Source organism: Chinchilla lanigera, unplaced genomic scaffold (genome assembly GCF_000276665.1).
Source record: "Chinchilla lanigera isolate Chin_1 unplaced genomic scaffold, ChiLan1.0 scaffold00030, whole genome shotgun sequence".
Lineage (NCBI taxonomy): Eukaryota > Metazoa > Chordata > Mammalia > Rodentia > Chinchillidae > Chinchilla > Chinchilla lanigera.
In genome coordinates, this window is record NW_004955431.1 from 10,252,844 (window position 1) to 10,278,315 (window position 25,472).

The window sequence follows — 25,472 nt, forward strand, 5'->3', positions numbered from 1 at the left end:
AAATTTCTGAACTTCTATGTATCTCTACCAAATCAGAAGTTGAATCTGTTGGCAGAGTGCAGAAATCTACATTGCAAACAGCTCCCAAAAGTGATCTAAATACACAAGGTTTACAGAGGATGAGCAATTTAACTTCCACTACACAAATATAAGAGCCGCTCCCATCAAAAACCACCTATGTCCCGGTACCGGAGAAAAACCAAAAAAAACAAAAAACAACAAAAACCACCTACGGGCTCAGCTGTGTGCTGAGTTCTTCACAGTCACTGTCTTACTTAATCCTCACAACCACTGACATAGGATAAATGCTTCGGATGTACCATTTCACAGGTAAAGAAACCGTGTACCTGGAAGGCAGATAGCCTACCCAAGGTTCTAACAGCTTGCAAGTAGAAAGGCCCAGATCTCAATCTGGTTCTGATATACTCTAAAGCCACCAAACTACATTTAGGGGAAGGTTAACTGGGTGCTTGCCGTGTCAGGCCCTGTGCCAGGAAACAAGCGAGCTCGCATTCCTTCGTGGACTTGACGTCTAGGAAGAAAAGATAGGCATTCAAGTAATTAGTTCTTTGCAGTTCTGTTGGTAAACTTGTAGCTACTGGCCACAGCTAATAGCAGCAGCTGAGGTCAAATAGCAGAGTTCCGACCTAATTGCACCTCAAATTCCACGTTTCTGTGCAGCCTAAACATTCTCTTCTGCATAGCTGCCTCCTTGAACTGCAGCAATTTTCTGTCCACTGCATTCATTTTTCCTGTGTCCTGAATTACGTAGGGTAGTCCCTTGAGAGCAGACTTACAAGTGGGCCTTTGTTTAATAATTTCTCTAAGCTCCAGAACTTCAGTGATTGAAAATTAAAGTTCGCTTCCCTTCCCCTTTTTCATTTCAGTTCAGTGTTGGCCACCCGTTGTTTGTTTGGTCCACTCCACAGCATTACCCTTTTCTGAAAATGCCTTAGATGATTACCTAGCTTTGTACTTTTACAAACTACAATCTGCAGTACCCTGTTCAAGTTCTGTGCACGTTGGAACGTATCTTACTTTAAATTATCCAAAAAGTATAAGATATCCTCGCCTCCTTTTCTCATTCCTTTTCTAATTGAAGAGTCTGAAATATATACAGGAACAATGGTAGCCACTCATAATATATGGTTAAAATATCACATGAAATCTACTGTCTATTCTCCATTATAGTGACTTTTTACTACACAAGGCGGGTGTTGGCAAATTTTGCAGGGATAGGGGCTGGGGATTTAGCTCAGGGGCATAAGCGCCTGCCTGGCAAGCGCAAGGTCCTGAGTTCGATTCCCAACACCAAAAAAAAAAGTGGTCTGCCAAATTTTGCAGGGATAACTGTATTACAGGATACAATTTTAAAAACACACTTAACAAAGTAGAATGCCATCACTAATTGCACGCTAAATCTCTGTTACTTTGAAATTCTGTCAAACTTTCCGTGTACAAGAGCACAATCATCGGGGGCACACCTTCACATGTGAAGATTTAAAATCAGATGGACAAAGTTCAAAGCTAAATGCTTCATTCTTCCACTTGAACAAGTTACATAACTCCTTCAAACCTCCTATTAGGGCATTTTATGAAGTCAAAGAGACACATAACTATTAGTTCCTTTAGGTTTTTGTCCCTCGTGTAACAAAAATTACATTATCCCTAAAAATTAAACTGTTTCACAATAACATTGCATACAGTAAAAACTTTTGTTCATTTTTTTGACACTGCTTTCATCCATGCATGGACTTACTATTTGGTAGTGAAATGTAGAACTATAGACTAGTTTTTGAAAAGTGCTATGGTAAAGTTCATATAAATACAGTATTTTGATTTCATTTGCTTACTATAAGAAAAGTTACCCAATAAATAAAAAGGCCTCATGTACATTTTGATTTACTGTTTCATTTGCAGATCTGAAAAATTCTGCTAAAGTATTAGATTGCTAATAACTTTTTTTGCTAGTTATGTGCTTGATGAATACGTCAATACAAAGTGTCTTTTATAAGTGTCTAATTCAGCTGTATGTTTCTGTAAGTGGGTATACACAACTTTTAGCATTTTTATTTTAATGCTTATAGCCTAACATAAAAATGTAGCTTAGCTTTAAAGATCTGTACTGACCATATGAATGTCTTAGCTAAGTTCTTGGTTAGGTCAAAAAAAAATTTTTTTTTTCGGTACGGGAAATCGAACTCACGACCTTGCGCTTGCAGGGCAGGTGCTGTGCCGCTGAGCTAAATCCCCAGCCCAAGGTTAAAATATTTTAATAAGGAAATATGACCTGACCTCAATGATGTTTCAACTCCATTTTATATAAACACTGGGAACTAACCCAGTAAAAGCATCCCTTGTAAATTTATTATTTTTGTATCATTGCTGAAGTTTTTCCTCCAAGTTAACCATGGTTCTTTTTGCTTCACTTTTTATCGAGCCAGGTGCATAATAATCATAGGGATGAGTGGCAGGTGAATGGCAGAGTGGATGAGATGTACACGCACGTCCTCACAGAAGGTAGAGGATAGAGCTGATGGGACAGGCCCCACCCATTTCCCAGCTCATCTGCTCCATACAAGGGAGAGAGGGAAATGCAGTGTACAGGAGTTACCACTAGGTGGCAAGCCTGTATCTTTGGCCACAAAAACCAGCAGTACCTTGATTCTTCTAGCGAACTGGGCGAGTCTTTAAAAAAATATACACCCAGATGTCACCTCCTTACAAAATTTAATCTTCACCGGGAAAAATGTAACCTACGTCACTATTTTTATTAGATTACAGAAGTAAACACTGTCATTGTCTTCCAGTATGAAAACATATGTTTAAAACCTTCCAAACTCCCCAGCAGGAGAAAGCAGTTTCCTGGAGAATCTGTCTCTTTTGTTCAGAAATTTTCTTGTAGAAAACTCTTCCGGAGTGTTTGTGCTTGCTCCAGGCCGCCCACAACGTGACATGTGTAACTCGTGATCCTCTAGTCACTCCGTGGAGATTTAGCCAGCAATGTTGTCCAGTTCACCCCAAGGCCAGTCACAGTTTGTGTCCTAACTCTTCTTAATTTCCATTCAAGGTCACACCAAACTCAAAAGATAATGGATTTCCTTCTGCCTTAAACCCAAGACTCTTATTCCCCAAATTAATCCATTTTGTGGTACAGAGCTAACAGTGGTAGACAGTGCGTACTGGAGTAGAGTTCACGAACAAAAACACGCCTGGGTCAATTTGCAGTGAGTCCCCTTCAGTCTTCCCTGAGGATCCACTGGGGATTGGCTCCAGGAGTGTCTATGGAGATCCAAACCTGTGATGCTCAAGTGTCTTATATACGATGGTGTAGTATTTGCATAGAACCTGCGTATATCATTTCATGTACTTTAAACAATTTCTAACATTTAATATAATGTAAATATTATATGAATGGTTATTACACTGTATTTTAAAGGAATGATTACAAGAGAAAAGTCTGTATGTGTTCAATACAGAAACAGTTCTTTCTTAAATATTTCCAACCTTCATAGTCCAGAACTCCCAGCCACAGAAGGAAAACTGTACTATGAACTTGAGTCACCAGAGTGTGCTGATTAATGGATTGAGGACTGCCCAAAGGAAGAAAGTCAGTGATCCTCCATGAGTCTATCGCTAATGCTCCCTAATCATCATTGCGTGTGACTTGAGGTGAAACCATATTGCAGCGAATGACAGAACTATCCCTGGCTCCAAAATCAGCAAAGTGAAATTTAGCAAGACATAAACATAAATCCCTATGGATGAAGTGATTTTTGGCATCGTTGATTTATTGATGATTGCAGAAAGAATAATGGGAAAACTTGACCCGACTGTAGGTCAAAAGGCAATGAGTTGAGCATAAGTTCAGTGGGAGTCTCAGTGGGATAGGGCTGCTAAAAATATTAATGTGCCCTTAGACTTCTTCCACTGAAAGAGTGTTACCATCAATGGAGTCCTTTGCCTTCTCATTTCGCACTGTGCTGTATGGTTGTAACCTGCTGCATCACGTCAGAGACCTAGGGCTCACCCTGAGAAGGGAGGGATCACATGGGGCAGGTGGCGTTTGTCAAATATACAAGAGGCTGCCAGTGGAAGGTGAGAGAACTTTTGTGTGCTGTATTTAAGGGCAATAAACTGTAACCAAAGCTGGGCATGGAGGTGCACACCTGTAGTCCCTGCTACTCGGGGTGCTGTGGCAGGAAGATTGCAAATTCAGGGACAAATTTGACAACTTATCAAGATTGCTGAAAAAACCCACAAGCAAAGAAAAAACTAAAGAGACAACATTAATAAAAGATTTTGTAATGGGTGAGAGATTTAAAGCAATATAAGGAAAAAGTTTTTTAAGTTATACCTCTTTGAAAATAAACTGGCCCCCGGGGCTGGGGATTTGATTTAGCTCAGTGGCAAAGCACCTGCCTGGCAAGCGCAAGGTCGTGAGTTCGGTTCCCGGTACCGGAGAAAAACCAAAAAAAAAAAAAAAAGAAAATAAACTGGCCTTGATCTTAAGTAAGCAGTCATTGTAAGTGTCCAAGCAGAAACTGACTGTTTCTGGTTTTGCTTTTGTAGCAATCAAACCCAGGCAGTTGGACATGTTAAGCAACTGCTCTACCCCTAAGCTACATCTCCAACTAAAATGATCTTTTTTTGTGTGCAGGTTTAGAGAAACACTTTTGCTCTTTGAGTTCGGGTGAAAGTAAGAAAAAAAGAGGACAAACAACATTTTCCCATTATTTAATTCACTAATGTGCTATTTTCAGCACCGAGTATTTACGGAGGTCCTTCTTCAAGAATCTGTGAGGTTCTGTTATCTTACATACATTGGTGGATGGTCACTATCCATGGATGGGCCTTTGCCTTTGCATTCCACAGTACCTCACTTTTAAAAGTCGTTTAGAAGGGGCTGGGGATTTAGCTCAGCGGCAAAAGCGCCTGCTTGGCAAGTGCAAGGTCGTGAGTTCGGTTCCCGGTACCGGAGAAAAACCAAAAAAATAAAAAATAATAAAAAATTAAAAGTCGTTTAGATAATAGGCAGTCAATGACTGAAATAATATGTATATCCCATGGCCAACTAATTTCAGTTCTAGAAATGTAACCTAAGGGGAAAAAAAAATCAGGTGCATAAACAGTAATGTGTGTTTGTGTAGAAGTGTTCATCTTGGTAGGGGTTTTTTAGTGAGGGAAAAAAAATCCCAGTATGTATTAAAACTTCTAGAATACTAAATAGTTCAACAATAACATGGTGGTGTGACAGGGCACTCTGGTTATAGTCATAGACCATGACACATCTGAGTTCCATTTCCGGCTCTGCTAATTATTAGCTGTGTATTATTGGGGAAGTTATGTATCTGATCTTTAATTTTCCCCGTCTCTAGGAAATGTCAGTAAGAGAATTGAATGAATAGGACTGTTGAAGGATCAAATGGGCCAAAGCACTTGAAGTCCTTGTCATGATGCCTGGCTCATCTTGTGTGCTCAGTAAATAGCGGTGGTAGTAGTTGTTTTAGGACTATTATTATTATTATTATTATAGCACATACACATAATGGAATATCCAGGCGCCACTGAAAACAATTGTATATATTTATGTTATTCATTCAGGGAAAGATGCAGGATTTATTATCCAGTGGGGAGAAAAAGAGCAGAAAAGAAAGAGAAAGAAAGTTCTTGGAAGTCCATACCTATGTTGCTAACAATGGTTATTTCTGGGTATCAAGATTATGGGAGAGTTTAGTTCCCTTTGATCTGTACTGATCTGTCTTTTCTAATGTTTTTATACAGTGACATTACTGGATGTTAATTGTATGACAAAATATAGTTAAACCTTTAAAATATGCAGTGACATTGAGTTCCCACAGTTTTGGCAAAATCCTAGATTACAATTCCTAGCAGGATCTGGAATGTCTGCTTTGTGTATCTTACTACGGCTGCCCGGAACTCCTTTTTAGATATTTCATGACTATTTTAATTTGAGGTTAAGAATCGGGTTTCCTGGAGTTTCCGTTTATGTCTCCATCTTCCCAGGTATCTCCAGTGTAATACTTGTACAAATGATTTTATTTCTCCCTTTAATATTGTTATCACTCTTGTGGCTTACTCATTTCTGAGTTCTATGCAACTTTTATTGTTTTCATTATTTTACTCAACTCTTGGTATCATAAATATTTCACATGTGTATATAAAGTGCTTTTATTAGAGTTCATTTTTTCCAGGAGGTCTAATTCAAAAATATGGGATCATAAAGTATATCTTGCAAAATAACTCCCTGCTTAAATGTTGTTATACTTCATTTCTTAAAGATTAAAGATTTAGATTTAATCCATTTATCTTAGAAAGCATCATAACAACCATTTTCCCTGGTTGGAGGAAAATCAGTCTTTTTAAAAGGATGTCATAAATGTTAAAAAGTAAACTGACCTTTTTTTCATGCCTTTGTCAATTTCACACCACTTTTCTTCAATTCTATTTGGTGAAGTAATTTTTAGTACCTATTAACCTCCTCTGTGAAAACTATTTCAGTGATTACTAATGATTCGTTATCCAACTTTTCAACAAGGCTATCCTTGAATTTGTAGCAACACAGGGAATTGGTTTGGTCCAATACATCTGTTATATTTGTCAGGTTTTAGTTCCCGATTATGGGAATCGCAGAAACCATCTGACTGGGTTCAGGTTATCTGTGAATTTTTATAATATTTTACGGCCACCGGCTGCACTTTATGACTGTATATTAAAAGTTTTATTTTTTCAAATAACTCTTCCAAATGGTCTCAATTTCTCATCCAAGGGAAGTCAGGCATATGCCCAAACATCTACTGTTCAGCCAGTTTATAGCTAGTGCAAAGCCCCAAATAAATGAGAAAGATACAAAAAGAAAACCCTTGAAAGAAAAGAAAAAGAAACACCAGTGTACCCAAAACTTTATATTCCTGACCTTTCATTCTGTTTCCTTTTGCTATGACATACCTTCAGCTTTTAATTGGAACTTTTTCATAATTGTTGCCACTTAACACATTTAGCCTGTCAAATCATGAGATGTCTTTATAGCCGTATAATAAACCCTAGAGAACAACTTCTCTGACTGTAACCATCTGCAATGATCACAAGAGTAGCTTACAAAATACTGACAGTCTTTATGGTAATAGGATACATATGGCAACCCACAATTATGTGTAGTTGCATTCAATTAGTGTTGTACAATTACGCAGTTTTATTGCTTAGTTAAAACAGTGAAAGCACTACATACTGAGTAATTTGCACTGATCCCCGTCTCTTTAATAGCCCCTCGGTGTTTAAGGTGTGAGGGAACATCAATAGCATTTAAAGGACCTGGGATGAACGTTAAATTATATCTCTTGTAGTGAACACTCCTTGACTGACAATTAATATACTCCCACTTCACATGTGGGTCATTTTTGTAGAGGCTTTAACATACAGTTACAGCCAAAAGTTCTTCATACCTTAGAACCACACACACTGGATCAGGTCATCCAAGTCTCTGCTTGCAGAGTGCTAACCTTCTTTGGGAAAGATGGTCAGGCTGGGGAGAAACGCTGAAGAACAGTGTCAGATCGGATTCCAAGGGTAGTAACCAAGAATTCAGCATTTTAAAGGGAAACTTGTGAGAAGCCTTTCTGGTTTCTAACTTTTAACTAAAAACTTGGTTCAAAGTGAATTTATAGCTGCCATTTTTGAAAATGTTAAGATGGTTTTGTGATAATGGATACATGGGGGCTGTGTGTGTGTGTGTGTGTGTGTGTGTGTGTGCGCGCGCGCGCGCGCGCGCACACCTGAAACAGATGTACTGAACTATCTGTGACCTTTTGATTACATTTGCAAATGGCCTCACTCTTGTCCCTCTGTAACTGGCTTTGCAGTAGATAAGGGTGAATGTAGCTAGGGTGTTAGCAGGCACTAATGGTTAGCCCTGGTTGTAAGTGGACGCATTATGCCCCTTAGGAGAGGGTCTCTCCTACCGGAGGAGAAGAAACCCTGAACTATATTCTTCTCCATTCTTCTCTCAAAGTGTTGACAGAAGAAAAACCCAAAGTAACCTTGTTTCCTGCCCTGCCTGACAATATGTTAAACAGAATTCCAAACTCAAGGCCTGGGTATTTACTCACCTGCAAAAATATTTTGTTGAAGCATTTCTAAGGTACTTGCGTCTTGAAATGTTTTCAATTACAAGTAATAGGCCTTTGCCTCTAAGCTCTCTGTCTCTCCTAAATATCACTTGAACCTCTTTATGTTCATGAAAATTCTACTCTACCATTTGCCAAGCAAACAGGGAGGGTTGCACACATGACTAAAGAGAGATTTAAAAAGAAATATTAAAACTATAGATGTAATGTACTCTATTTAAATCATTTGCACTTTTTTCAAAGTATTATTACTTTCAGGTAATCCTCATTTTCTTTATTTTAGGTAGATTTTTTAGTTTTTTTTTTCTTTTGTTTGTTTTGTAATACTGAACATTAAACATGGGGTCTTGAACTTTTTTTAATTATTGAAAATTGCTCACCTTAAACATCATTATCTTACACATGATTAGCATGTGGCTATATGTTAGATGGAATTCCTATTAAACTATAGTTGTTCAAAAGCCAAACCTTGGCTGTGTGTAAGAGACTTACAGGTCATATTAAGAACTATAATGGGATTTAATGACTGGATCCTCCAACATCTGCTTTTGTAAAGCTTTTTAATAAAGTTAGGTGATATGGAAACTATATTTGGAAAACAACTAAAAAGTTTCCACATAAATAGGGTTGCATAGGCCAGATTCTGCACAGTCTCACAAAGCACAAACCATGAAAGTTTGAACCTAGCAGAACATCAAAGCAAGGGGTTACTTTGAATTTTAAAAAGGTTATTGGTCGCCAGTCACAGTGCTGCTGTGTCTGTAATCCCAGCACTCGGTGGGGTGGGGGGTGGGGGGGTGGAGGCTCAGGCAGGAAGATGGCCGCAAGTTCAAGGCCAGCTTGGGCTTCATAGGAGTTCAAGGTCAGCCTGAAACACACAACATGATGTTGTCTCAAAAAACAAACAACAACAACAACAAAAAAAACAAAATAGAACGAAAACAATGAAAAGTTATTAGTAAACAAAATGGAATTAAAGAAGTAAACCATTTTGCTCTGAGAAATAAACTAGATAATCTACTAGATGTTTGCATCTCATATTTCTTCTCATGCAAATATTTCCTTATTGTTTAAATGACCAGAATGGCTGGCATGTTAGGGCTACAATTTATACATTTCTTAGGCTTAAGAACACAGGCTCTGAGATCTCAAAGTCCTACCCCAAACCACTTTATGGTGACCAGGACTGCACCGTTGCTTCACTAAGTAGGAGAACAGTGTCCATCTCAGATAACAACTGGTCACGTGGCTGGCTGCCTTTGCCCTAACCCCCCAAGTGCAGGTGACCCCCACCAGTCTTTGGAAGCCAGGACAGCCCAAACTTGATCATGATGCAGAGCCTTGGGAAAGAAGACTTCATAGTCTGAGTGTGGACAAGATGTAAAAAATAATTTCTACACAGAAAAGACACAGTCTCTCCAGAGAGGGGAATGTGTTTGTCTGCCTCTGCCAAAACAGTTAGATCCAAATGGTCATTGCTGATATTGCAACTCAGCTGGCCAAACGTCTGCACTTTGTACTGCAACAGAATGCAAAATGAATAGGCTTTTTCAGAGGGAAACAGACATGGGGTGTAAACGGTAGCAGCGCTCCTGATGTGTGGAGATATCTCTTGCTGTGCAAGAGGTTCAGACTGCTTCAGCAAGTAACAGATGATCATAGAGTGATAACAGGAGAACATCCAGCTTGAATTTGCTGGATGAATTTTTCTTTGATGTATAGGAAAAACTTCCCCATTTCTTTAAGAGATCTCCTGAAGATTGCCCTAGATGGAAGTACTAGAAATTTATTGCACTTTTCTTTTCTTTAGCTTGTGTATTTCAACAGAGGGCACTGGAAAAGAATTATGAAGAAACTTTGATCCTGCCTTGGAGATCACCAGAATTGTTTGGGGTAGTGTTTAGAGCATCTCCCCTGGTTTGATCATGGGCTAGAATTAAAGTAGTAAAAATACTTGCCTAGAGTGACAGGCATCTTTTTTGATTTGTTGAGTGAAAGACTGGAAACTTTTACTGCCTTAATAAGGTAACTTGGACAGAATGCTGACTCTGCATGTGATTAATCTCTCCAAATTGCCACAGGTGAAATGCAATGTTAATATCCCTTTCAATTATTAATAAAAATGTAGGTACATCTTGTTGGAAATGTGGAGCACTGAAAATGAAGTATTTTGGCATGAGCATAGGTATTTTTTGTTCATTCACTAAAGGGCTGCTTACACGTTGGAAGGAAGAAGTCATTTTCATAAGTTGGGGATGCTGCAATAGAGACTTTGTGTGCTTCATTTTATTATGTAAATTGATTTTAATTGCAGAAAACATCACATACCAATAAGAAAAAGGGAGAAATATCTCCATAATCCTTACCACCCGACATGAGAGATACCAATACTGTGCTCCTTCAGACTTTTGGTCATATCTTTTTCTTTAATGGTTATTTTATACAAAAGAATCTGTAATCTGCTGTGGTCAATTGCCAAAGAAAATTTATTTCAATAAATATAATCTCACATCACCATTTGAATGGTCAAGAACATCTCATTGTAAAGGTATCATCATTTACTTAACAAATTTCCATTTGTTAATTGTCCGTGTTTCCAATTTTGTAGATATCTAAAGAAATTTTTTTGAGTATATCCTCATATAATTGCTAGATTTATTTTTACTTTATGTGCTTTAAATTTAAACATGTATCCCTCATTTCCTTAAGGGAAAGCTTTTGAACTCTCGGTCTTAAGATGATGGTGATTTTCACTTTCCTTTTAGGTATATGAGCACCAAGATGGCAGCAAATCACTGAAGCTGGGTGACTTTGGACTGGCCACCATTGTGGACGGGCCCCTATACACAGTCTGTGGCACCCCAACCTATGTGGCTCCAGAAATCATTGCAGAGACTGGGTAAATGCTTTCCCTGTGTTTAGTGCTTTGGTTATGAAAGAGCTGGGCTGCTTCAAGAGTAATAAACATAGTATTGTGCTGTTCTACACAGACAGACTCAGCTACCAAGTTTCTTTCACACTTTATTTTAAAAAAAAAAAAACAAAAAAAACCTTTTACAGTGCTTTCCCAACCAAGTTGCCGATTACCATTGTCTTGCTGAAGACTTTCATTTGGCCTGTAAAAAGCAGAACTGCAGTTACTAAACCTAGAGTAAATATATGTTCAGACCAGCAGAGAGACGTACAGCCATGGTGATTAATTCATCTTGGAAGATGGAAGAAACAGACTGCTATGTGCAGTGTTTACAGCTTCTGGTGGTGGTTATGTCTCTCAGCTGCCCTCTCTAGTTTGGGTTCCCTTCTGATCCTCTTGGAGATCCATCAGTTTCATGAGGAATATAAGCACTCTTAGGAATCAGAGGGCTACTGGAAATTTGCTGGCTTCTATGTGTAGATTCAGATGAATGAAAGTATCTACCCTAGAATGGGAAAGGAGAAAATGGGGGCACCTATTACCTACTAAGGGCCTTCCATATGATAGTTCTTAAGCTCATTTGCTTAATTCCTGGTCTTCCAATAAACAGTCCTGTTCACATTGTGCATACGGGGACGCTGAGACTCTGCAACTGATGGATTAAGTACCTTGAAAGCTCAGGACCAGATAGTGGCTGAGTTAATATTTGAACTCAGGTCAGGCTGAGACAAAGGAACTTTCAGTAAAAAGCCTATTTTTTCCAGAGCCATAGACAGGGCTTTGAGATGCTAAACTTCAACAGAAGGTATGGGGAAGCGGGTGGAGAGGGGAGACGGCCCTAATTTCTCAGGAGCACTTTTAACCCTCACCTGAGACCCAGGTGGTACCCTCCACTGTGACCATCTAGAAGGAGCTTTTCTGCTTGCAGCATAGACCCAGTGCACAAAAAGAGCAAATGCAAAGGGACCCTGCCAGGGAAGTCCCTAGGAAGACATATGAGAGAAGGTGAATTTTTTTATTCATCAAATTTAGTGATTTGGGATCTTTCATTAGTACCTTGCTGGATTGCCTTCAGATGGTGCTGCCTGGTATAGCCACATTTCCTGTGGGGACAGATTCTGACAGCTTATGTAGTGGGGTGGGGTGGGATGGATGGGAAAAGGGTTTAGATTCTTAAAGACCTAGGTTAGAGCCCAGGTCTGCCACTGACCAGCTGTACTATCTTGAGCAAAATGACCTTCTAAACCTTAATTCTCTCTTCTATAAAATGAGCCATATTTGCCCTGTCCAACCTACAAAGTAATTGGGAAAACAAAATAAGATAATATACCTCAGTGCTTATAAACCAGAAAATGTCCTTCAAATAATTACTATTTCTAAAATTACTCTTGTGTCCCTCCATATTTTAAAATTGATATGACTATAATAAACCTTTTTGCTGAAACCTTTCCATTACTGATATTTGGGTATGAGCCTAAACACCATTTGCTTTGATTTTTACTCATGTGCCTTAGATAGCCTTCTTAAAAATCATTATTTTTTTATTCTTACCTCGAACTCTGTTTAGCTGTTGGGTTTCAGCTAGTGATTGTTGTTAGTTTTAATGATTGTTGTTAGGTTTTTCTTTTGTTCAGTTTCACATTGGATTCATAATAGAAGCGTCATCTATTTTAGCGTGCCCTATAATTTGTCCTGGCCTGACTTTGCTAACTCTAACATCGCTTATTTTTCCAGATATGGCCTCAAGGTGGACATCTGGGCAGCTGGTGTAATCACTTACATCTTGCTGTGTGGTTTCCCTCCATTTCGTGGGTATGGGCAACAGTCTTTTATTCAGCACCAACAAAGCATTTGTCTGTTTTCTGAATGATCCATTTGCTATTCTGACATAAAGGAGACTACGGTAGGAAAAAAAAAAATAGTAAGAATTTCACTTGCAATGCCTGTTAACATTTTCCATGTTGCACATGCTGATTTATACACTTTCCATAAATCTTCCTCATGTAATTTTAAAAGTCATTCTTTCTTAATTGACCCAACAGTTGTGTACTGATACATTCAGTTACTTTAAAGTCACACACTGTACACATTTACAGGAAGAGGAAGGGCTCTGATGCTTAGGAATGACAAGTCATGCCCTGAACTGACATTTCAGTGCTGTTTTCACTTGTGGTTCATCTACACAGAAGTGGTGATGACCAGGAGGTGCTCTTTGATCAGATCTTGATGGGGCAAGTGGACTTTCCTTCTCCGTACTGGGACAATGTTTCCGATTCTGCAAAGGTAGGTTTCCAGTGCCTTCCTCTTTCATATAGGGTGTGACAAAGGAATTACTGATTACAAGTCACTCTGTAGAAAGAGACTAATGATGTCATAAACATGATTGGTAAACACATTTTGGCTGTAAGCACTAGGCTTGCCAAGATTTCACAGACATCAATCCATTTGATCATGGTCCTCTTAGCAAATACTTATTAAGGAAGAATTTTTATCTATTTCATTCATTCTTTGTTATCAGTGCCTAAATGACCATTCATTCCTTATTATCAGTGCCTTATGACCAGTACATAACCACTGATTGAGTAAGCAAATCAAAGAGAAGAAGGGTCAAAAGTTTTAAGTTTGGTCTTGAAAGATAATGGGTTTAGAGGCTAGAGGGCTTTTATCTCGCCATATGAAAGAATCAGCATCTGAGATGGGTAGTGAGGATGGTTGCACAGCAAGGTGAATATACTGGGTACCACTGAACTGTCCACTTAAAAATGGGTGAAGGAGTAAATTATATGTACATCATAACACAACTGAAAAACTAATAATAGATCAACATCTAAGAAGATTACTCTAAAAAGCTAGCTTTAAATTGCCAAAATATTACTTTGAGATATTAGTTAACCTTAGGGGGAAAAGGAAATCCTTTTAATTGAACTCTTTAAAATTTATACAGATTGAACATCCTTAATTTGAAAAGCCAGTATACTCCAAAATCTGAAACTTTTTGAGCACCAACATGCTGTCACAAGTGGAAAATTCCACACTCAACCTTATATGACAAAGGTCACAGTCAAAGCTCAGGCACATTAGAAATATTGTGTAAAATCAGCTTTAGGTTGTGTTTATAAAATGAATATGAAACAACTGAATTTTGTGTTTAGACTTAGGTCTTATTCCCAATGTCTTTCTTTAGATATATGCAAATATTACACAATCCAAAATCTGAAATACTCTGGTCCCAAGCATTTTGAGCAAGTAATACTTGACTTTTATCATATCTCAAAAAACTGCCTTAAGTTTTTTTGGAAATTTATTGTTGAAAATAATGACCTTTTTGTTACTCAAAGCATATGACATTCCTTTTGCTGTCTTAAGTATAAGTTCAATTTAGAACCCTAACCTTTAGATCTGATCATTTTGCATAGACAATGATGTATACTGACCACAAGACTCTCACTTTCTTCCACTGGCCAGAAATCCACATCTGGACTTAGGACAATGTGGAGAACTGAGAGAAGTTCCAGAGGAAAGGTCCAAAGCAAAAGGAGCTGGGAGGATAGAGCTGAGTGGGCCAGGAGAGGGAGGCATTTTCGCCTGTACACCGGTGCAGGAAACTGCCTAACTCTGAATGCTCTCACCCTATAACCTGGGGGCTCATGTTCACTGACAGATTGGACCATCCTCTTCAACCCCACAACACCCGACAAAGGGCATCACACACAAATGTTGCTTTAATATCTTAGTCCAAGCTAGAAAATGAATAAAGAAAGCTGAAGTAGACTCCCTGTGGTACCCAGAGCCTGTGTGTGTAAAGAAACTGGAAAAAAACATATCTATCCACTTTTTTTATAGAGGACTCTTAATTCAAAGGGTACAACTGTATAACAAACTCATTATGAAGAACTAAGCTGTGTCTTCCTGGACCAAGTCCCTCTGAGGACATGAGGACTTTCATTCCTTTCTAAACCATCAAATAACGTACCCCTTCATACTTCTGTTTCCTGTGTATTAATGAATCTGGAGAGTTTTGAAACAACTATAGCACATTTCCTTAGGATTATGTAGCTACTGGAGAATAGTTCCATTGGGCTGGGGATGTAGCTCAGTGGTAGAGAATGTCCTTAGCATATAAGAACCCCTGGGTTCAATCACCAGCACCTCTCCCTCAAAAGTCCTATTTAACCAGCTACCTGTTGACAATTCTACATCATTCTTTATGCTTTTCTTTTAAACATAAAGGTGCTATCTGGAAATCAGTTAAAAGATCTGTTTTTCCTTTCAACTATCAAAGTGAAAATTTAATTAGTTTTTTTAAAAAATATGACATATAAAATTACTCTAAAAAGCTAGCTTTAAATTGTAAAACCATTGTCATAAAAGGGCTACTAATTCTTTGGTGTGTATAAGTCTTTTCTACTAAAACCTTTTTATGGAACTTATTTAAACATTAAGTTCATCTTTCTATCAACTGCAAGCTCTACATGTTTATAATTCCCATGGTTCATCATTCCTTTCCTTTTTGAAGGCATTATTCAGGTAGTCACAGGTAAGTGGAGTTGATATACTCAAGCTTTAGAGATTTATAAATGCTTTTCTAAATTAAAAGAGCATGGCTGCTTGTAGAGACACCCAGCTCGTCACCTTCAAAGTCAGATAAATGTAGTCTCATGTTGCCCTTCTCAGGAGCTCATTACCATGATGCTGTTGGTCAATGTGGATCAGCGATTTTCAGCTGTGCAGGTCCTTGAGCATCCCTGGGTTAATGTAAGTGACTGCCTCTCTTCCAGTACACATTCCTAACTTTCCCTTTGTAAAGGGTATGTAGATTTCCTGACAACAGCACCTGCTTTATAAAGTATGATATTCGGGTTTGTTCCTCCGTGCAAATGTGCCAGGCCATTGCAGGATCCTACACTTGCTCCTTGAGGGCATCTGATGTGTGAATTTCATCCGATTCCCATTGGACAGCCTTCTTACAAGGCAAGCGCATGTGGTCCTTACTCCTACCGTACAACTTAAGTCTCTGGTCTAGAATGGGGCTAAATAATCATCAGACAAAGAAGACTCTCTGAGCCAGTCCTGCTTTGGTGTCATTCCAACCAAACAGCACAGATGACCTTGGAGAGTCTGCATCCACCTCAGAGTACTGGAGTGTGCTCACAGAGATCTCCTTAAAAGGCAGATTTTCCTGTAGCAGCCCAAGGCTCTGCATTTCCCGAAGCTCCTAGATGCTTCTTCTGTGGCTGTCCTTTCCATACAGGTCCTAATGATATTTCTTTAGCTAGGAAAGAATTCTCCAGAGCAGAGTTATGTTTTTAGCCTTATATCTCTCTGCAACGGATTGATATGATTTGCTTTGATGAATAATAATAAAAGTTAATACCCATGGAGTGCTAAACTTCCAGAGACCACCACAGCCTAATAGCTTTCTACCCTAGTTGCTGACCCCTGTCAGCAGATAAGGAAGTTCTGTGGATAGGTTGTCCGGATTTTACTGCCAAAATATAAGACAGGATGGTGGATACAGATACGGACATAGAAATGGACAGCCATAAAATTGTGAGCTCATTTTTCACCAGCCTCTTTCCCACACTGAATGATCTGGCTATAAATTGAAGGCAACAAAAGGCTTTCTTAGTCTGAATTATCACCTTGGTGAGTAGTAAGGAGGTTTCTTTTCACAGTAAGTAATTATGGAGGACAGGCGTGACTGAAAACACAGCCGACAGGTGAGGTGACTGCATGTAAAGTAACGAGAGACTAGGATCTTATTCATGTTCTGCCACTTATGCCCATAGGCTTAGGTTCTAGCACTTTACATGTCTGAACGTGATTCTTCACGCTCTACTGCAAGGTTATATTTATTTATATGGCAGGAGAATATAAAAGGGATATGGACATGTACAACAGCTAAGGTTTGTTTTAAGTCTTTTCATATAACAGTGTCCCAACAGGTGTACAGGTGTGCAAAGATAGTAACACCTCAGTCCCTGGGAGGGGAGGGCAGGAGAACTCATGTCCAGGAGTGGTCACTTTGAACCTCAGCAACCTTTGTGTTTACCCCAGCATGCTAAGCAAAAAGGATCCTTCTCTGTGAAGTGAGAAAGTTGAGGAAGCTTCTTATGTAACCCTCATAACAGACTTACAAATTAGGTAGGGTGAGTATTGTATCCATTTTGCAGATCAGGACACCAAGGCTGTGGGAGATGATTTGCCCAAAGTACCAAAACTTACAACTGAGTCAGAATTTGCCGCCAGTTGACCTTACTCCAAGCTATGCAGAACACTACCTCTGCCCTCCCTTTTTCATACATGAACCACTGCAAAGGTAACAAAAGGATACGATGTGGATTATTAGCACAAGTTAGTAGCCATTCACACTAACTCACCCAGATCTCAGTGATTTCCCTTTGAGGTGCAGAAGGGCAGAGCCAGAAACCACCCACAGGCCCTCTAAATGCGTTTGGTCCACAAATTGTCATATTGTGTGTCAGGCTTAGAAAGACTGAGACAAGGTGAGCATACAGAATGAACTGGAAAGTCTCAGTTCAAAATGTGACCTTCTTAGGCTCATAATGAGCTATAGAGGAAAGCTTCATAAGTCGATAAATAACCATTTCAGATTTCTAAGTGGGCCTTATTTTCACTGCCTACTAGACTTGCCCTTTCGCAGTAGTGTGTGAGAGAGCCAGAGAGCTAGGGGCAATGAGCAGGGCAGCCCAACTGGCCTCTTGGGGGACGGTTCTGTGGTGGACCAGAGCTCAGTTCTGAGAAGTCTGGGAAGGAGGTGTGCAGAAGGAGAAGTCTGGGAAGGAGGTGTGCAGTCTGGGAAGGAGGTGTGACCCTAGAACTGGGAAGGGTCAGTTCAAGCCAGACACAGGGGGGCTGGGGATTTAGCTCAGCGGCAAAGCGCCTGCCTGGCAAGCGCAAGGTCGTGAGTTCGGTTCCTGGTACCGGAGAAAAACCAAAGCCAAAAAGAAAAAGAAAAAACAAAACAAAACAAAAAAATCAAGCCAGACACAGATATTTGCTAGATGATAATATTGTGAATGTGACAAAATGTGTTTATATGTGAGAGGCCAGCTCTACCAATAATAGTCCAACCTAATTGGGGTAGAGAAAAAATTTAAAAGCTTCTGGTTGTTATCTTTGAAAAACTAAAATTGTTCATTTTCCCACCTAAGGCATATGCATGTGAGCAGTAACTTCCGGCCTCTTCTCTCTACTTTGTACACTTTTTTACACATGGTCATACATTGCTGGCAGTTTCTGTGGCTTCTCTGGAACTTGAATTTCTATTATCATGTCAGCTTTTCTCTCCGATTCCCTAAAATTATTTTCTAAAAGCAAAGATAACATTTAATTAATTATCTAGGAAGCTTAAAACTAAAACCAAAATATCCTTTATAGAATTCAAACGTATTTTTACATTCTGAGGAGAAAAATCTATACTGGTTTTAGCAAAATGTCTAGCCGGGCACATGGCACAACCCTGCAGTACGAACACTCGGGGGCCAGCCTGGGATACGTAGGGAGTTCAAGGCCAGACTGAGCTACATAGTGAGACCCTGTCTCAAATAAATAAATAAAATTTCTAAACACTTAGAATAGCTGGGTGTGGTGGCACATGCCTATAATCCCAGCACTCTAGAAGTCTGAGGCAAGAGGATCACAAATTTGAGCCCAACCTGGGAAATTTAGTGATTCAGCAAGATCCTGTCTCAAGATAAAAACAAAAACTTGGTGGGGAAACTGAGGGTTTCCCTTTTCAAATTATTTTTATATAGCCACTAAATCGAAACAGTACTTGCTTTCTTTGTCTCAAAACAACAAATAACAAAGTAAGCTTTCACAACCAGCATTTAGTATCTGTTGAGGTCTTCCAGTGGAAAACACAAAAGATAAAGCCATCCAAATAAATAAATTCGTTATTTAAAAGGATACCCACTTAATAAGACATTTTGGGTTTGGCAATCAAATTATATCTGACTGCCACACAAGGATGCCCCCTAAGGGGCAGGAAAGTAATAATAATTATGTGAACGCTGAGGAAGTCGGCAGAAAGCCCTTCCTGTGTGCTCATTAGTTCTAATTTTCTCTATCCCTCATACTATGACCTTTCCACCGGGCGCACTTGAAATCAAAACGGTGGGCTCTTACAAATCGGAAAATAGAGCATGAGGCGATAGAATTGAAAAATCGAGTCAGGAAAAGTCACTTATTTTAACCTCACTCCAGGAGCTTCTTTCTGAGCTCCCATTTATTTTTAACGCACTCTGGATACAGACTCCATCCGCTCCCGGGTGTCCTTGCCCTGCAGAGAACACAAGCCAGCTCTGTCATGGGTGGTAGCAGCAAGCCAGGGGCACAAAGGCAGGCTCGACTGATTTACCTTACAGGACATCTGGTAAAGAACCGTGGAGTTGGACACATAAGGAGTGGAACAGGCAATATCTTCATCATTCTAGGAATTGGGGTAAAGGTTGAGTCATTTCCTCCAAGTGGAAGTTTTGTGGATAGAAAACGTAGTGGTAATGAATTCACACAATGAGTAGACATTGCCCAAACAAAATTTCTTATTTGTAATTAGTACCAAATTATCATCATTGTCATATTTCGAATGTATTACTTTATCGCATTTTTTTTTTAAATGTTGACCTACCGTATCCCATTCTGTGTCCCTGATGCTCTAGGGCAGTGTAGCTGTATGAACCTCTTTTTCCCTAGATTATCTTCTTAAATGTCCTGATGAAGACACTGAGGCACAAAGGAGTCCAGCATGAATCTCAGTAGAGTTTCCAGCATAAGATCTGATCCCTGGGTCTCGTCCTTAGAGATTCTTCTGATTTTGTTGGTTTTGTTGTTTGGTTGTTTGGTTTTAGGGTTTTGATTTTTGGTGAGTGTTGTTTTGGATTTTTTTTTTTAATTCTAGGGTTGAACCTAGGGCCTTCACACTGAAGTATATTTCTGGCACGTAGGTTTTTTGTTGTTGTTTGTAGGTGTTTTTTGGTTTTTTGGTTTTTAGGGGTGTTTTTAGACAGGGTCTCATTATGTTTCCATATTGTCCAGACTGGGCTTGAAATTACAGTCCTCCTGCCTTGGTCTCCCAGGGTGCTGGGATCACAAGCATGTGCTTACCAGGCCCGGCTGGATTCTGACTTAATCGCCTGTACACACACCTGTGCATCAGGACTTTTAAAGGCTCCCATGTGATTCATATATGAGACTAAGTTTGAGAAACCTTTTTCAGTAAAAAGAACCAGTTTAAACAAGTCTAATTATATAACCAATTCCAGGATTCTCAATGTCTTCCTGGGCTTTAAGTTTTACTTTACCCACTTATCCTACCTATTCAAAAAAAAAAAAAAAAAAAAATACTACTAAGCCAAGATATTCCACAAGAAAAAAAGAAAGAGGAAAAGATGAACAAAAAAAAAGCCTAGATATCTCCTGGGATATTCCATGCTGACTAATAAAAATCAGCCCTATTGAAACAAAAATAAGGATGCATTCATCTCATTGTACTGGTGGAATTTGTTAGGAATTAAGTGAACCCAATGACATCGTAATAATATATGAAACCACTTATCTCTATTCATAAATTATAAATGATGGCATGAAATTTCACTTTCCACTTGGGCATCTTTTCCTCTCCTCGCTCCAAGGTAGATCTTAATTTACTTCACGTTTTCTCCCCAAGTGCAGTGTGAATTGTACACTTGGGAAGAAAATGTGAAGTAAATTAAGATTGTCCAGGGCCCTGCTGAAGAGGGTCAGAGGTTCTGGGGTGCTGTGCAGCTGGGGATGGTTAGTGAGAACCAGGCCTCACACTGGGAGGGTCTTAAAGAGCACACTGATGAACTTGCAATTGTTTTAAACTAAATCAGAATATTCTGGTAGTAAACTGCTCAAGACTGCCATGCTTCTCATAAATCTACAAATATTTTTAATAATAGAATCTGGCAAGGAGTAGACTGGAAACCAGATCCGTGATTCAAAACCAAAAATCTGTGAGGGGGGGAGCGTTTTCTAATGCACGGCTCCTGAGATGGTTTCCCTGAGGAAAGAGGAGAATTCACTCTGCTGAGTGACCTCACATCCGAGCCCCCACGTCCTCCCCTCCGTTCTTCCCCAGTAACCCCTAGAGAAGGGAGGCCGGAGGCCAGGAGGCTAGGTCTCCTGCAGACAGCTGCGAGAGTTCATTTTCCATTTTGCAAACTAATTTTGTTCTTGTCAGTTGCAATGCTCTGCCAAGTGGTGGATGGGAATTTCTAAATCAAAAACCACTAACCTCAAACCACAACCAGCCTGTGTCAAACTTCAGAAACTACTCCCAAACCAGAACGTATGGTAATAATACTGTAACTATTTGTAAAATACTGCCAGGTTTGTCACGTTTAGAAAATTCATAGCATGTTTTTGGCACACAGTCTATTCAGAGTAATGGCGATAAAGACATATATATAAAAATGTATGTTTAATGGCCCTATTTATTTTATTGGTGCAAGACAGTAAGTTAGCTAAATCTGCCGTATCAATCCGCATGGCTCAGGTAGGATTAGATCCTGCAAAGCGAGTTGTTTATGTCCTTTAAACCAATTATGCTGAAAGCATTTGACTTTTTATCAGAAAATGCTGCAGACCTTCTTGTTGCCATGGTGTGTGTGTGTGTGTGTGTGTGTGTGTGTGTGTGTGTGTGTGTTTACATCCTCTAGCTGAGATGCCTTATTTCACTGGGGGAAACAATGCTGAAATGTTTTAAGGTATGAAGTCAAAAGCAACCCTGACAACTTGTGCAGCTCTTTCATTACTTTCATTGCCTTGACGTGAACCAGTAACCCCAGGGTAACACAAACCTTCACCTGAACATCCAGGCCCCACCCTCTGAAAGAGTTGCTCGGAGTCTTGACGGGAGATTAGGAGCAGAACAGAGCTGGGAAATGCTAATGAAGTCCACTGTGAGGCAGTAAGAAAGCAGACTCTTAGCTCGAGAACTGGCAGGGGGCGAAGGCCAGGTAAAGGTATTTCTGGCGAAGATGCCAGTGGAGATAGTGAGGAGGAGGTGGGATTATTCAACAAGAGGTGAATCACCCTCAGAAAGTCAAACGGGAAACCCGGCTATCTTTCTCCTTCTCTGCACCCAGGCTGCCAACACAGCGTGTGCCAGTCACATCACCACACCAGGGGCAAAGTGCGACTTACTTTCATCCGGTGAGAGCCGGGCCTTCCAGCCCTGCCGCCCGCATGCAGGGCCTGGAGCTCCGACCCTGTTAGGTCAAGTCAGCACATGCCAGAGAAGTGGACACTCGTCTTCATCTGACATGCAAGTTTCCAACTACATCCCACAGGAACATTCCTCTGACATGCTCAGCATCCCTTTTACTGACCTCCAAATGCTTCCCAGGCTCCATTAAGTCCTATCCAAATACTCTTTGTTTTTTTCAGCCCCTAATTCAATTCTCATTCTCCCTCACTACTGTATGATTTTCATTACGGAAGAGATGATTCATTAAGTAGTCTCACTTAACACTTCTGGAGGTCTTCAGTAGCTGGACAGCATACTAGGGAATCCGACGTGGTATGGTAGAAAGAACATAGTTTTAACCTGGCTGAGTCCTGCCTGAATCATTCTGTAGCTGTGCAAACTGGAGCAAATGATTTCACTATGGTGAGCCTCAGTTTGTTTATCTTCACAATGGGACTAATGATGCGTGAGGTAGATACTACTATAAGGATGAAAGAGATGATATTTGTACGTCATTGGCATGGGTCCCCTGACAGTTAAGCCTTACCTCGCCTTCCTCTGGCTGTCTTCCTCTGTTAAATTGCCTCGCTGTATCTCCAAATGGGTCCCACCCATTCTGTACTTGTTTCTTATTGAGTCACAGACCCATGTAAAACTCCTATCTCGGCAGAGCAGAGGCTGCCCTGCAACCGTCCCTCCCTGTCTCTGTCCCTTTCTCCTGCCTTCCCTCTCCCCTTTCCCACTAGCTTTTTATCCTGAGACACAAATATCCGCAAGTTTCTTTTGTCCTAAAAAGAACCTTCTCTCAGTCTGCATCCTGATCTCATTTTAAAAACTGTTTTATAATTAAAGTTCATAGAAATCGCTTTTCCCAAAGTGGCCTGGAGCTCTGCTGAGGGGGTGAGAAACACGTGTATAACGTTGGAGGTGAGCCCTGGTGGGGCAACTCTGCCTCAAGGTGGCCGCTTTCATTCAGGCAGAGCCCAGACTATGCCAGGGGCGTGATGCCAATATTTGCAAGACCTTCAGCATCGTTGCATGCCTTGTCAAGTGTTTAAATACCTTCAAAAATTCTACCATAGACTCCAAGGGTGTTTGTCTGACTTAAATTCCAAGGGCTTGTTTTTCATCCACCATTTTTTAAAAAAGTATTTATGTACAGCATTGAATTCACCCTTGTGTTCAAAGCTCTGGACTATGTACTTCGAATTCTGTGTGAGTGTTATCCAACTTCTCTTGCACTTGTGCAGTCAGAAACTGGATATCCACTGTCAGGGAGTCTGAGTAGAAAAGCAGCACTTCACAGGTCGTACACTGACCTTGGGAAGCATTGCTTTATTCTTAATTGAGACTAAGGCTTCAATCCTGGTATCTTTTTAGTACTCACTCGTGGTTCATCTTTTCCTGTCCATTGGCTCCTCCTTCATTACTCTTCCACACGATCTCCTTCCTAGACAAGATCTGGTTGAGCCATTGTCTGGCAAACAAGCCCATGGCTTCCTGTTCACGTATCTTATGCAGCAAAAGACCACTTTTCCTCCTCCCTGTGTGTCCCATTCTCCGCATCATTAAGGATGTAGTCAGACCCCACATCCCTCATAAAGTCTGCTCTGACCTTACAGTGGGAGACAAGTCCTCTCTCTCCTGGACTCCCTCAGGGTTTCTAGCTGGGCCATGAGGCTAAGCCACCTGTGACAATTCTTTCTCATCTCCCTGATCTATTTCATTATTCAGTGTGGTCTGTGTGTGCTCTCTCTCCTCTCTCTCCTCCTTCTCTCTCTCTCTCTCTCTCTCTCTCTCTCTCTCTCTCTCTCTCTCTCTCTCCCCCCCACTGCTAGTTAGCCTGCAGGGTTCTAGCAGGCAGAGATCATTTCTTTCCTCCATGACCTTCCATCCTTAACACACCCTCTACATAGTAGGGACATTGTATGTCCCTGTTTCCAATATCTCCCCAGTATCATCCCACTCTAAGTGATGCCCACTTTCTTTCTGACTCTTTCCACAATGTAGAATTTTTAAAAATATATATTCTGCATTGTTTTCTTCCACCATATTTGGTTTCAAATGTGTCTAAATAAACGTTAGCTATCCCTTCTTCTGGCCATTAATTCGTAAGTCCAAGAAGATTGCAAAGTGAATATCCACTGTGTGCAGGATACTATACCAAGTGCTTATATTAAAGACCTTCAAAAACTTACTAGATGCGGTGGCATATACCTGTAACCCCAGCACTCTGGGGTGCTGAGGCAGGAGGATCAAAAGTTCAAGTCTTGCCTGGGCAATTTAGCAACTTAGCAATATCCTGTCTCAAAATATAAAAATTAGGAAAAGAAATGGGGCCTGGAATGTAACTCAGTGGGAAGACTCTGAATTTGATATCAGGGGGATCCAGAAAATTTAGAAGACATGACACAAAAGGACAAGGACAAGAATGAATAGATAGATGATAGATAAATGATAGATCCATAGATAGATAATAGAATCTCAATACCGAAAAATATAAGTAGTGCAAATTCATTAATGAAAAAGTTTTAGGGATTTATAGAAGCCTCATTAGACTGGATTGCACTTAACTGAAGGAAACTGTCTTGGGATAGGGTATTCAGACTCAAGTTTTTAAGAAAGAAGGGACCACAGGGTCTCAAAGCGCAGAGCTCATTTTTACATTTGCTCACCATCATTTCCCCGCCACCTACCACAGTGCCTGGTTCCCTAAAAACATTTAGTGTCCAGTAAACCAGTGAATGGCCAAATGGTGAAAGAAGGAATAAACTCCACGTGGAGAAGACAGCCACACAAAACGAGCAAGCAGTCATGCTGGGGAGATGCCCACTTATTTTCTTGGCTAGAAAGAAGAAATGATGTTCACAGCGATAGACAGGAAGGAGAGAAGAAATAAGAGGAATGACATTAAAAGTCCTGCTGGAAGTTTGGGTTACTATCTATTTATCCATTTATATTTATTAAGCATCTACTATGAGCGAAGGCACTACACTAAGACCTAAGGATTCTATAGTCAGCAAACATAGTCTCTGCCTTTGAAAATTGTGCACCCCTTAAAAATCTTTTTTATTAGTACGTGTTTGCAGTACGTAATGATTATGCAGCCTTTTCATTGTGAGCTGGAAAGTGGCAGCACACATGCTCCTGCTTCTTATTCTAACAGTATTTAGTACAA

General features: G+C 40.0%; 1 protein-coding gene across 2 annotated transcripts in view; it reads left to right on the forward strand.

Moving 5' to 3' along the window:
* Dclk1 (doublecortin-like kinase 1) overlaps positions 1-25,472 on the forward strand; it is a gene marked incomplete at its 5' end in the record, with an annotated part of 326,977 nt that overhangs the window by 277,215 nt on the left and 24,290 nt on the right. For both annotated transcript variants that reach the window (XM_005387689.2, XM_005387690.2), the window contains 4 exon segments: positions 10,910-11,043; positions 12,793-12,870; positions 13,245-13,341; positions 15,733-15,813. In XM_005387689.2, coding sequence (XP_005387746.1) covers positions 10,910-11,043; positions 12,793-12,870; positions 13,245-13,341; positions 15,733-15,813 — 390 coding nt within the window.